Source organism: Phyllobates terribilis, unplaced genomic scaffold (assembly GCF_046119375.1).
Source record: "Phyllobates terribilis strain yellow unplaced genomic scaffold, ASM4611937v1 Scaffold_2__4_contigs__length_985480577, whole genome shotgun sequence".
Classification (NCBI taxonomy): domain Eukaryota; kingdom Metazoa; phylum Chordata; class Amphibia; order Anura; family Dendrobatidae; genus Phyllobates; species Phyllobates terribilis.
The window spans coordinates 323,591,425-323,604,979 of NW_027362762.1; the positions used below are offsets into that span (position 1 = coordinate 323,591,425).

The following is a 13,555-nucleotide window of genomic DNA, read 5'->3' on the forward strand; positions in this document are numbered from 1 at the left end:
GGGAGAGCTAGTGAGAGATCGAGAGGGAGAGCTAGTGAGAGATCGAGATCGAGAGGGAGAGCTAGTGAGAGATCGAGAGGGAGAGCTAGTGAGAGATCGAGAGGGAGAGCTAGTGAGAGATCGAGATCGAGAGGGAGAGCTAGAGAGAGATCGAGATCGAGAGCTAGAGAGAGATCAAGAGGGAGAGCTAGTGAGAGATCGAGAGGGAGAGCTAGTGAGAGATCGAGATCGAGAGGGAGAGCTAGTGAGAGATCGAGATCGAGAGGGAGAGCTAGTGAGAGATCGAGATCGAGAGGGAGAGCTAGAGAGAGATCGAGAGGGAGAGCTAGTGAGAGATCGAGATCGAGAGGGAGAGCTAGAGAGAGATCGAGAGGGAGAGCTAGAGAGAGATCGAGATCGAGAGGGAGAGCTAGAGAGAGATCGAGATCGAGAGGGAGAGCTAGAGAGAGATCAAGAGGGAGAGCTAGTGAGAGATCGAGAGGGAGAGCTAGTGAGAGATCGAGATCGAGAGGGAGAGCTAGTGAGAGATCGAGATCGAGAGGGAGAGCTAGAGAGAGATCGAGAGGGAGAGCTAGTGAGAGATCGAGAGGGAGAGCTAGTGAGAGATCGAGAGGGAGAGCTAGTGAGAGATCGAGAGGGAGAGCTAGTGAGAGATCGAGATCGAGAGGGAGAGCTAGTGAGAGATCAAGAGGGAGAGCTAGTGAGAGATCGAGAGGGAGAGCTAGTGAGAGATCGAGATCGAGAGGGAGAGCTAGTGAGAGATCGAGATCGAGAGGGAGAGCTAGTGAGAGATCGAGAGGGAGAGCTAGTGAGAGATCGAGATCGAGAGGGAGAGCTAGAGAGAGATCGAGATCGAGAGGGAGAGCTAGAGAGAGATCAAGAGGGAGAGCTAGTGAGAGATCGAGAGGGAGAGCTAGTGAGAGATCGAGATCGAGAGGGAGAGCTAGTGAGAGATCGAGATCGAGAGGGAGAGCTAGAGAGAGATCGAGAGGGAGAGCTAGTGAGAGATCGAGATCGAGAGGGAGAGCTAGAGAGAGATCGAGAGGGAGAGCTAGAGAGAGATCGAGATCGAGAGGGAGAGCTAGAGAGAGATCGAGATCGAGAGGGAGAGCTAGAGAGAGATCGAGATCGAGAGGGAGAGCTAGAGAGAGATCAAGAGGGAGAGCTAGTGAGAGATCGAGAGGGAGAGCTAGTGAGAGATCGAGATCGAGAGGGAGAGCTAGTGAGAGATCGAGATCGAGAGGGAGAGCTAGAGAGAGATCGAGATCGAGAGGGAGAGCTAGTGAGAGATCGAGAGGGAGAGCTAGTGAGAGATCGAGAGGGAGAGCTAGTGAGAGATCGAGATCGAGAGGGAGAGCTAGTGAGAGATCAAGAGGGAGAGCTAGTGAGAGATCGAGAGGGAGAGCTAGTGAGAGATCGAGATCGAGAGGGAGAGCTAGTGAGAGATCGAGATCGAGAGGGAGAGCTAGTGAGAGATCGAGATCGAGAGGGAGAGCTAGTGAGAGATCGAGAGGGAGAGCTAGTGAGAGATCGAGATCGAGAGGGAGAGCTAGAGAGAGATCGAGATCGAGAGGGAGAGCTAGAGAGAGATCAAGAGGGAGAGCTAGTGAGAGATCGAGAGGGAGAGCTAGTGAGAGATCGAGATCGAGAGGGAGAGCTAGTGAGAGATCGAGATCGAGAGGGAGAGCTAGAGAGAGATCGAGAGGGAGAGCTAGTGAGAGATCGAGATCGAGAGGGAGAGCTAGTGAGAGATCGAGAGGGAGAGCTAGTGAGAGATCGAGAGGGAGAGCTAGTGAGAGATCGAGAGGGAGAGCTAGTGAGAGATCGAGATCGAGAGGGAGAGCTAGAGAGAGATATAGAGGGAGAGCTAGAGAGAGATCGAGAGGGAGAGCTAGAGAGAGATCGAGAGGGAGAGCTAGAGAGAGATCGAGAGGGAGAGCTAGAGAGAGATCGAGAGGGAGAGCTAGAGAGAGAGATCGAGAGGGAGAGCTAGAGAGAGAGATCGAGAGGGAGAGCTAGAGAGAGAGATCGAGAGGGAGAGCTAGAGAGATCGAGAGGGAGAGCTAGAGAGATCGAGAGGGAGAGCGAGAGAGATTTCTCCCAGCAAGGTTCGGTTCCCCATTGTTTTCAATGGGGTTCTGTTTCAAATTCAGGTACAGTTCTGGTGCTGAACTTTGGAATAAAGTTTGGGTATGGTCCGCTCATCCCTATTCATAATACAATCACACTATTGGAGTCTTTTTTTGCAAGCTGAACATGCAACATCTACAGGTGAAAGCTATGATTTGCGGCCTTTTGCTAACAGCGTTCTCTCCAAACCTATGTTCTGTTCTCTATACAAAACCAATAATGTAAAGTAAACTGAATCTGATTTTCTTGGATGTCCACTACGGTCACAGAAAAGTGTATGCACACCTAAGGGAAAATGGACCAGTTACTAATTTGTCGAGGATTTTCTGCTGTGCGGCTAAATCAACAATTGTTATAAGTGGATTTTGGTGCAATGGAAAGGGTAAAACCAACAGTAATTCTGCACAAAGATTTGGAAGGTTTCGAAATCCGTGCCAAAGGCCAATTTATGTACAGTAAATGAAAGCATTAAAGCAAAGCATAGTTAAGATTTTAAAAATATCATTAATTTAGTTTGGACTGTATTACCCATGGTGTGCAATTACCCTAAATCTTTCCAGACAAGTAACTGCCACATGGAAGTAATATGTATGACCGAATTAAGCTGCGATGCTGTACCTTGAGATTCCTACACTGGCAAAGTAAACTTACACTTTCTTAAAAAGATTCCTGTGTGTGATTATCTTCAATTTTTCCAGGATCAGGAAGATGCCACAACGGATGAAAAAAGTTTCATGTTTGGTCAAAGCCTCGGTCAGCAGTAAAAGATTCCCATCACTGAGAAGACAAACAATGAAATGAAAAAGGGGCCTTGTGGCATTGTATATCACTTCAAAGAAAACATCCTCAATACAGCGTACTAAGTAAATGGTCCTGATGTTCCCAATAATACTGTCAGATGGGCAAACAGGGAGCTGCATATGCAACAGATTTTATGGACAATTCAGATTGGTTGCTTCAACAGAACATCGATGATTAAGGCTACGTTCACATCACGTTTTTGACACACGTCAGTGATTCCATTGGGGCTTCTGTCTGATGTCCTTATAAACTTTAATGACTTTAATGAGGTGGACAGAGTAACTTTGTGCTCACTCTGACAATATTTTAGGCAGTATTAGACTTTTTCAAGCAAATACAAAAATGAGGACACTAAGGTAAATGAGGTCAGAAAGAGCACAGAGTGACTGTCTCCCTCATTAGGTTCAATGGCCCCATTAGGGTCATCAGAGCTAGTGAGACAAATGATCAGAGCTTTGTCTGGGGATAAGCTGCTGCAGGAGATTGTTCTGATAAGCATAGCACTCAGAGGAAGAGACAGGTGCTGACCCCTTATAATATAATAATAATTTTTATTTTTATAGCGCCAACATATTCCGCAGCACTTTACAAATTTTAGCGGGGACTTATACAGACAATACAGAATAAACATATCTCATATCAAAAGGAGTGAGGGCCCTGCTCGCAAGCTTACAGTCTATGAGGAAATGGGGGAGACACAAAAGGTAGAATGTACATATATTGTATAATGCAGCCTTGATATACTAAATAGGATAAATAATAATACTAAATAGGATAGATAATAATACATGGACTGGTCGCCTGCCAGTATGTGTACAGTCCTGATCGAGGCTATTAAGTGCATGGATGGTATGAACCTGAAATTGAAGAAGATTTTAATATGGGGGAAAACTGGGATGGACAACTGGGGTGGACAGATAGTGTGTGGAGGCGATACGCCAGTCTAAAGAAATGGGTTTTTAGGGTCCGCTTGAAACTGTGGGTATTGGGAATTAATCGAACTGTCCTGGGTAGTGCATTCCAAAGAATTGGCGCAGCACGCGAGAAATCTTGGAGACGGGAGTGGGAAGTTCGGATTATGGAGGATTTTAGTTTTAAGTCACTGGCAGAACGGAGGGCACGTGTAGGGTGGTAGACTGAGACAAGGGAGGAGATGTAGGGGGGTACTGAAGCATGGAGCGCTTTGTGGGTAAGCGAGATAAGTTTAAATTGAACTCTATATTGGATGGGCAACCAATGCAATGACTGGCATAGGCATCGGTGTAGCGTTTGGCGAGGAATATGATCCTTGCTGCTCCGTGAAGGACGGATTGGAAAGGGGAGAGTTTAGTAAGAGGGAGCCCGATAAGTAGAGAGTTGCAGTAGTCCAGACGAGAATGAATAAGAGCTACAGTAAGAGTTTTTGCCGAGTCAAAGGTGAGAAAAGTCCTGATTCTTGAGATGTTTTTGAGGTGTAGATGACATGAACGAGCGAGTGATTTGATGTGAGGAGTGAAAGAAAGATCTGAATCAAAAATGACCCCAAGACAGCAGGCTTGATGCTGGGGAGTAATGGTTGAGCCACAAACGGAAATGGCAATATCGGGCACAGGTAGGTTAGTGGAGGGAGGACAGACGAGTAGTTCAGTTTTTGACAGATTCAGTTTTAGACAAAGGGAGGACATGATGTTAGACACAGCAGAAAGACAATCACTGGTCTTTTGTAGTAATGCAGGGGTGATGTCCGGAGCAGAGGTGTATAATTGGGTGTCATCAGCATAGAGATGGTACTGAAAACTGAATCTGCTGATTGTTTGTCCAATGGGAGCGGTGTATAAGGAGAAAAGAAGGGGGCCTAGGACTGATCCTTGAGGAACCCCGACAGTAAGGGGAAGGAGAGAGGAGGAGGAGCCGGCAAAAGACACAGAGAAGGCGCGGTCAGAGAGATAGGAGGAGAACCAGGAGAGAACAGTGTCCTTGAGGCCAATAGTGCGGAGCATAGTGAGGAGGAGCTGGTGATCCACAGTGTCGAATGCTGCAGAGAGATCCAGGAGAATCAGCAGGGAGCAGTGACCATTAGATTTAGCTGTTAGTAGATCATTAGAGACTTTAGTGAGGGCAGTTTCAGTAGAATGTAAAGAGAAGAAACCAGATTGTAAAGGGTCAAGAAGAGAGTTATCTGAGAGATAGTGGATTAGACAGGAATGGACCAGGCGTTCCAGGAGTTTAGAGATAAAGGGAAGATTGGAAACAGGTCTGTAGTTGGCCGTGACCCCTTCACTGCCATCATCTCTACTCTAAATTATACATTCTGATATCAGTGAAGAAAGAATCCAGCACTCATTGAGTTGCAGAAATATAATGTCAGATTTATTAGCAAAGGAATCCAAAAACAGTGACGTTTCGGTCAAAAGGACTTTCTTCAGACAGACTGCATAGGGTACACTGTAACAGCGCTGTGGGGAATAAGGATTCAATGCTCATAGGATTTCCACTCTGATATCAATGCAACTAAAGGCAGGAAAATAGTCTGGGAAAAAGCAGATGTATGAATTCCAAATGATCAGAGCGTTCACTGCCATCATCTGTACTCCAAATGAGTACATTCTAATATCATTACAGTTGGAGGTAGACAGACTGGGGAAAAGCAGATGTATGGATTCCACTTAGGAGATTTGTCTTCATTTGTGTAAAAAAAACTGCATGCAAGTGGCTTCTGAACCCTTGGTTTTTCCCAGTTTATTTGTCTGACTTCAGCTGCATTGATATCATAATGTACTCATTTGGAGTACAGATGATGGCAGTGAAAGGGTCATCTCAGCACCTGTGTCTCTCTTACTCTGGGGTAAGCCACTGCAGGAAACTGTTCTGATAAGCACAACACTCAGAGAAGGAGACAGGTTCTGACCCTTTCACTGCCATCATCTTTACTCCAAATTAATATGTTATGATATCAATACAGCTGAAGGTAGACAGACTGGAGAAAAGCAGATGTATGGATTCCACTTAGGAGATTTGACTTCAACCTGTAACATTAACTGTCTATTTGTCTGACTTCAGCTTAATTGATATCATCTGGAGTACAGATGATAGCAGTGAAAGGGTCAGCATCTGTCTCCTCCTCTAAATGTTGTGCTATGGAAAGTCTCCTGCAGCAGCTTATCCCCAGTGTTAATGAGACAAAGGTGCTGTCCATTTCACTGCCATGACCTGTGCTCCAAATAAGTACCGTACATTCTGATACCAATGCAGCTAAAGGGTGGCAAAAATACTGAGGAAAAGCAGGGGTTTGGAAGCCACTTACATGCAATTACTTTACAGAAATGAAGACAAATTCCCTAATAAAGAGATTTGCAATGTTTCAGAACTTCCCATGCTGGACAAAATTATGAAAATAAATAAAAGTTTAAACTACCCTTTAATCAAAGTAAAATGTGAAGTATACCAACTTTAAAATATACTTTTGGCTTCAACGTTTTCAAGATATCTGCTTTTTCTTAGCGAATATAAACTTTTGTTTATGTCCCTAGGTATTTTACAGATGTCCTTAGATACCAGCAACTACATCAGTAACCTGCACTTGCTCCACCACCACCAGGCGCAATCATGCTGCTCCTTTACGCTGCTGTGCTCTGTGCTAGACTGTCTGCAACCATCACAGGAGGAGGCTGGCTGACACTGACATGGCAATTTATAAGTAAAAGCTGCTGACAAGTACACAGGTTATCCACTGCTCTTTTGAACCTAATACAGTTAATTTGTGGCCGAATTTTAAAGCGGTTTTGCAGTGTTAAAATATTGATGATCCACCCATAGTACAGGTCATCAATATCAGATCTGTCGGGGATCAGTTTCAGTGACGTCAGCAGTAAACCGTGAAAAGAGCCAAAACCGCTCTGTGTGTTGTAGCTGTTCTCTGGTGATACAGCTCTTATTAACGTGAATAGGAGCTTCAGTATCTGGGAACAACCACAACATAGTGAACAAAGCTGTGATGTTCCGGCTCCATGTACTGTTGACTTCAAGCAGCCAAAACTGATAACAGCTGGGAATTTCTATACTAAGAATAAGTCGTCAATCAATTCCTTTTAAGAGTCCCTGATTCCTACAGGTCTACAAGAAGGTCAAGATCGATCACTGACGCATTTCAGAAAAAAAAATCTGTTCCTTACAGAGAAAAGCAGAATGTACATACCGGACAGCTTTCGTCACTTCTGCAAACTGCATCAGGTCATATTTTTTCAGAAGCTGAATGGTTGGCATGTGACCCTAAGGGTTAACGGAAAACCAGTCACACACTGTATTTATATTCAGGTAATGCAGAGTACACAACACATTTAGTAAATATCAGATTAGGAATAAATGCTTTATAACTAAGCATCAGCAGATGTAGCAGCGCCTAACTGTTCGGGGTACACAGAATATGAACAATGAAAAGGCAAAATATTCTCTGTACAGCTCATACCCCACTTGGCTTAAAGCCCCATGCACATTAGAGTAACATTGGGCAAACTTGCCAATACAGATGGGTTCGGGAATCATTTAATGTGTATAGCCCCGGCCCTCCGAGTCTCCCCAGCAGATGATGTTCGGGGACAGAAGAATCCAGCATGTCCAATTTCGGACCGCCTATACCTGTTCTTCCTTGAGATTATAGATACCTGGCAGAGCGAGCGCTCCTGTGCATGGGAGAGTTGGGAGAGACAGCTGCCAGCTGAGCGATTGGCTGGACCCTTGTTTAGCCAACAGTTATCTAAAGTATATGGGGGTCTTTATAATCTATAACACAGTGATCGTCATCTTTACTACACACAGTTGTTAAGTAGCCACCACAGACACTAAGTACTGGTGAAGTAAACCCATATCTAGCAGAGTAAAGGTGCCCTCTAGAATGACATAAGGGTTTAACACCACCGACGGAATGATTAGTATTGATTTGGTGCCTCCTTTTTATCATTGTGGCGGCAATCCACGGATTTCAGGGCTCCTCTTCTTTCCCCACATGGCCGCAGTACTTCTCCAATACATGCCCCCAGCCGATCGGTAGCATGATGAATCTTCAAATCATCACTGTTACATTATTATGTGAGACTGGAGTGTCGCTTTCATGGCCATTTAATACAGTAAAGTGAACTTGTGACAAGGCAAAGGTCCAGGGATTTTAGTGGGGGCCTGATCTACTGTGCAGTTTACCCAGCAGGGGCCAGTTCTCCAGCAGGGAAACTGGTGAGAAGACTAGGCGAGTATAAAAAAGGACCACAAAGCAGGAGGTAAGAAATGACTTTGTTAGAAGTAGACTTTTACAACTAAAATAAAATGTGAATCAACCTGAAAGTGACTTTAGACTCCACACAAAGAGGAGCAGCTCCCAGACTCTAATGTGCGACAGAAACCGCTAAGACCCCGGACACTCACCAGGAGCATTTTCACAGGCAGCAGGTATATGAGAATCATCCTTTTATTTTTCTGGCAGGAGCGGAGACAATTCCTAAAGGCAAATGACAGATATTCCTCAGCTATGGGGACAAAAAAAGGAAATGAAAATTTTATATAATCATTTTGTTTACAAGCCAACAAAAGATAAAAGGACTAGTCTGGCACTTCAGTGTAACAGCCTAGATTATTAGATACACAAAGGGTTATCCGGGACTTTTACCCTGATGGCCTACCCTTAGGATAGGTCACCAATATTTGATTGGTGGGGGTGTGACACCTGGCATTGATTTAATAGGGGTTGGATGTGTAGTACACAGCCACATCCACAGCCACATCCACTGTGCAGCTCCACAACTGAGCACTTCCCATTGCCGCCAGCGACCCCATCAATCAGGCACTAAGGATAGGCCATCAATGTAAAGGTCCAGAAAAGTACCAGTGCCCTGCAATACTCTTTTCACTGTTTGAGAACTACATAAAGATTAGTGCTGGATTATCACTTCTACATAACTTACCTTTTTTGAACTCGCTGTCAAACATGGCTTTCTGACCCACATAGTATCTGTAAGTGACCTTTTGTGAAAGAGTATAGTCGTCCTTGAAGTTGGAACTTTCAATTGCTCTGATTAAGGGCTTGCATAAATGGAGTTTACTGATCTGCATTTGAAATAGAAAATGAATATGAAGGCGTGTAGCACCCACCAAACTCTTGATTAAGGCACCTTATAAATATGAAAAGGGTCTACGAGAAAAAACAGATTTTTCTTTTTCTTCTGTGCCCCTCCAGTCCAAAGTTATGCCACACAGAAATAAAGGTGCAAATTTTCCCTTCAATCAACTGGGTGTGCACCACAGAGCTTTCTCTGCGGGCGTGCACCACAGAACTTTCTCTGCGGGCGTGCACCACAGAACTTTCTCTGCGGGCGTGCACCACAGAACTTTCTCTGCAGGCGTGCACCACAGAGCTTTCTCTGCGGGCGTGCACCACAGAGCTTTCTCTGCAGGCGTGCACCACAGAGCTTTCTCTGCGGGCGTGTACCACAGAACTTTCTCTGCAGGCGTGTACCACAGAACTTTCTCTGCGGGCGTGTACCACAGAACTTTCTCTGCGGGCGTGTACCACAGAACTTTCTCTGCAGGCGTGTACCACAGAACTTTCTCTGCGGGCGTGTACCACAGAACTTTCTCTGCGGGCGTGTACCACAGAACTTTCTCTGCGGGCGTGTACCACAGAACTTTCTCTGCGGGCGTGTACCACAGAACTTTCTCTGCGGGCGTGTACCACAGAACTTTCTCTGCGGGCGTGTACCACAGAACTTTCTCTGCAGGCGTGTACCACAGAACTTTCTCTGCGGGTGTGTACCACAGAACTTTCTCTGCGGGTGTGTACATTTTCAACTCTGGTGCTGGCCAATCAGAACACAGCCACACCCACAGAGTTCTATGCTTTACGCCCAGTTGGTTGATGGGAAAATCTGCACCTTTATTTCTGGAGGGGGGACACAACTTTGGAATAGAGGAGCACAGAAGAAAAAGAAAACCTGTTCCAGAATCAATGTGGCAGCATCAAATGAAGGAGGTAAACAGTTTAAACTAAATAATCCAGGGAAAGTTCTTCAAAAAAAAGAATCAACTACTACAAACTTACCTTAAAATAAATTTTGAAAAGCTGGTTGACCAGAAATAACATTCCCCACTTTTTTGAGTCCTCAAAAGCCGCACGGCTGTCGTGAAAAGCAATACAGTATAAATACACAAAGAAAACTCAACAAAGTAAAAGGACACTCTTGTGATAGGAGGCAGAAACTGGGAATTGGTCACTTGATTTCTATTGTATAGTTAAGTGGTTTGAAACGATTAAAGGGAATATGTAAGCAGGTTTTTACTACGTAGTCTGAGAGCCTCATTCCAGTAATGTACTACTTACTGGTCTGCTTGCTGTCATTTTGATACAATCACTGTTTTTTCTGCTGCAGATCTAGCAGTGCTCAGAATGTTGAGATCTGTATAACCCGGCCCAAAACTATGCTTTCACTGAAATGCTTGAGTGTTTCAGAGTAAAATATCCCTGCAATGGTGCAGCCAGGTTCTGATTCATGCTACTTGTGGCTTGGGAAGTATGAATCAAGTGACAGGTTCCCTTTAAATGCCACTGTCAGTGATTGACAGCAGCATCTATATGGTTAAACAGCAGCGATTGGAGCTAGCTGCAGATGCCTGTTGTATTCCACGGCCATCATCTGCCTCATGTGGACGGTGGCTCAGTGGTTAGGACTGTTGCTTTGCAGCGCTGGGATCCTGGGTTCAAATTCACCAAGGATAACATCTGCAAGGAGTTTGTATGTTCTCCCTGTGTTTGTGTGGGTTTACGTAGGTTTCCTCCCACACTCCATACTGATAGAAAATTTAGAATGTGAGCCTCGATGGAGACAGCGATGATGATGATGATGTCTGTAAAGTGCTGTGGAATTAATGATGCTATATAAGCGAGTAAAATAAATAATAAAATTATATTCTGAGAACCCCAGCATAGATTAACAGTTACATCAATATACATTAAGGGGTTAAGCAGCTTAGAAAATAAAAAACATTGGAACCTATTGAAGAAGACTACTGAAAATTGCATTAAAAAGTGGTCTTCTGAGGGGGTGAGGGATATGCAATATGAATAATATATAGTGGGACTGGTAATCTGTCTAAATAAAGGAGTAGTTTTTCTGCACGTTCTAATCCATAGCTTAGCTATAAAGCTAGGAGAATGCAAATTGTAACTAATTTTATAGGGTCACTTCCAGGAAGGAAATACTCACGTATCACTAGCACACACCCTGAAGCAGCTCATCAACAGTTCTGCCGCTTTTTCCAGCATATCTCCAATTTTTCCTTTGCCTTTTTTCGCTAGCTGTTGGTCGGCCTAAAGAAAAATATATGAAGTTAAAGTTTAAAAGTGGATTTTAGCTTCAGCAAATAAAACTTTATTAATGTATACTGAGAAGCAATCATATATGTGGAATCATGAATTTTTAAGATGTAGGTCATTTTATAGGATTCTTTATTGTTTACTTCCAGTGGATAAGAATCTGTTCCTGCCATGTTCTGGCTTCTTCTCCATCAGAGCTCATCCTTGTAATTAGTTGTAAAGTATGACATGAACAAAACGGATTTTCCTCTTCAGGAAGTAAACACAGATGTCCCCATTAAATGAAAAAAAGCAAAAAACATCTTGTAAACTGTGAGAAACTGATACACAAAGTGAAGTGTAGTACAGATCATATGATTTTAAAGAAAGCCAGTCACAAGGACAAGGAAGGCCAGGTTTTGTCTTTATTTTATCCATATTGTTCCCCTGAGCATCTGGTATTTTATCTTTTTAAAATCCACGATACGGATCCAGAGATATGGGCCTTTTCATTTAGCCCTAATTTTTAGTCGTTATGGAGGGGGCGTAACTCACATTATTAACTGGGGGCATGTCTTAAATTGTTCCGCAGTATTGTTCTGTAAGCACTGCCCCCTTAGCACTAAAAGTAGATTTTTGGTACTCATCGTAAAATCGGTATCTCGAAGCCTTCACTGGGGACACAGAACCATGCCTAGTCTGCTGACACCTGGAGGCGGATACTAGTATTGCATTTTAATAAAATTGGCTCCTCCCCAGCAGACTATATCTTGGCTGCTAGAGTCAGGCTTCCTCAGTTTTGTGAGAAAGCAGTAAGAGGAGAAAATAAAAGAATTAAGGCAAGAAACATAACTGCACTCTTAACCTGGTAACCAAAGAAGGGAGCCGTGTCTAATGAAGACTACGAGAAACAGATTTTACGGTGACTACCAAAAACCTACTTTTCTCGTTCGTCTCATTGGGGGACAAAGAAACATGGGACATCCTTAAGCTGCCCCTAGGGTGGGAAAGAATTAAATATCATACTGTTACTACCTAGTCTTCCGTCGTACCTCAAGTGGAAGTCTAGAGACACTCTGAAGTATGAAGAGGAAGTCTGGGCTACTGCCGCCTGTGGTATCTTCCTACCAAGGCTTGCATCTGCAGAGGTAAAAGTATAGATCCTGTATGCACTGATGCCCAAATAGCTGCAAAGCCGATGCCTGATGATGAACCGCCCAGGATGCTCCCACAGCTCGTGTACAGTGCGCCTTAATCCTAAATAGGGCCATCCTGGCCTTAGCTCTATAGGACTGGATAATAGCTGTCTTGATCCAGCAGGCAATAGTCGCATTAGAAGCGGCCAAATCCCTACGAGGGCCCTCTGGTACAATAAACAAGGAATCAGAACGCCTGAATGAGGCAGTGGCCAATAAATAATATCTTACGGCTCTCACAACGTTCAACATGTGCAGAGCCTTCTCAATAGGATGAGATGGTGCCGGACAAAAGGAAAATAAAATAATGTCTTCATTAAGGAAAAAACACAATTAAAGACGGTACTGGCCTCAACAATACATTATCCTGATGAAGAATAAGGTAAGGAGCACATCAAGACAGAGCCACAGGCTCGAAGGCCCTCCTAATAGAAGTGATGGCTATAAGGAAAGCTACCTTATAAGGATGAAAAAGTGTAGAGATCTTTCTGATAGGTTCAAAAGGCGGAGACTGAAGAATCTTCAAAACAAGATTCACATCCCAAAGATATCGAGTCTTCACAAAGATAATGGCAGCAGTAATGGCCCTTCTACAGGACGGGGGCCTAGTGGTCATCCCTTACATCGACGACATCGTCATCAAGTCTCAATCCTTCTCCCTCGACCCAGGAAAGTCTTTCCATCGCTCTCAATACACTGTCTTGGCTGGATAGTCAACAGGAGAAAAATCTTGTCTTGTTCCTACCCAGCATTTGATCTTCTTCGGCATCCTATTCAACATGCTTCAGGCAAGGGTCTTTCTTCCCAAGTAGAAGAAGAGGACAGCCCCCAGTGGGGGGGGGTTCGCTCTCTTCAGGCCCCTCAACCTCCATCTCTCTGCTCGGCTATGGTAGTCCTGAGAAGGATGGTGGAGGTGTCGGAGGCGATTCCATTCGTGCAATTCTGCACCAGACAGCTTCAGCAAGCCATCCTATACCAGTGGAACAGATCAGTTCTCTCTCTGGACCGTCCAGTTCGGATCTTGTCTCTGGTCAGGACGTCCCTGAACTGGTGGCTGTTTTGCCCACTCATTCATCAGGGTCGATCCTTTCTACCCGTTCAGTGGCAAGTGGTG

At 44.4% G+C, this 13,555-nt stretch overlaps 1 protein-coding gene across 1 annotated transcript in view; it reads right to left on the reverse strand.

Annotated features, from left to right (window-relative positions):
• PCID2 (PCI domain containing 2) overlaps positions 1-13,555 on the reverse strand; it is a 67,457-nt gene that overhangs the window by 18,378 nt on the left and 35,524 nt on the right. Inside the window, exons 8-13 of the mRNA XM_073664408.1 lie at positions 11,157-11,260; positions 9,995-10,070; positions 8,862-9,003; positions 8,326-8,426; positions 7,106-7,179; positions 2,782-2,907 (exon numbers count right to left, since the gene is read on the reverse strand). Of these exons, the coding sequence (XP_073520509.1) occupies positions 2,782-2,907; positions 7,106-7,179; positions 8,326-8,426; positions 8,862-9,003; positions 9,995-10,070; positions 11,157-11,260 (623 nt within the window). The remainder of the gene's footprint in view (positions 1-2,781; positions 2,908-7,105; positions 7,180-8,325; positions 8,427-8,861; positions 9,004-9,994; positions 10,071-11,156; positions 11,261-13,555) is intronic.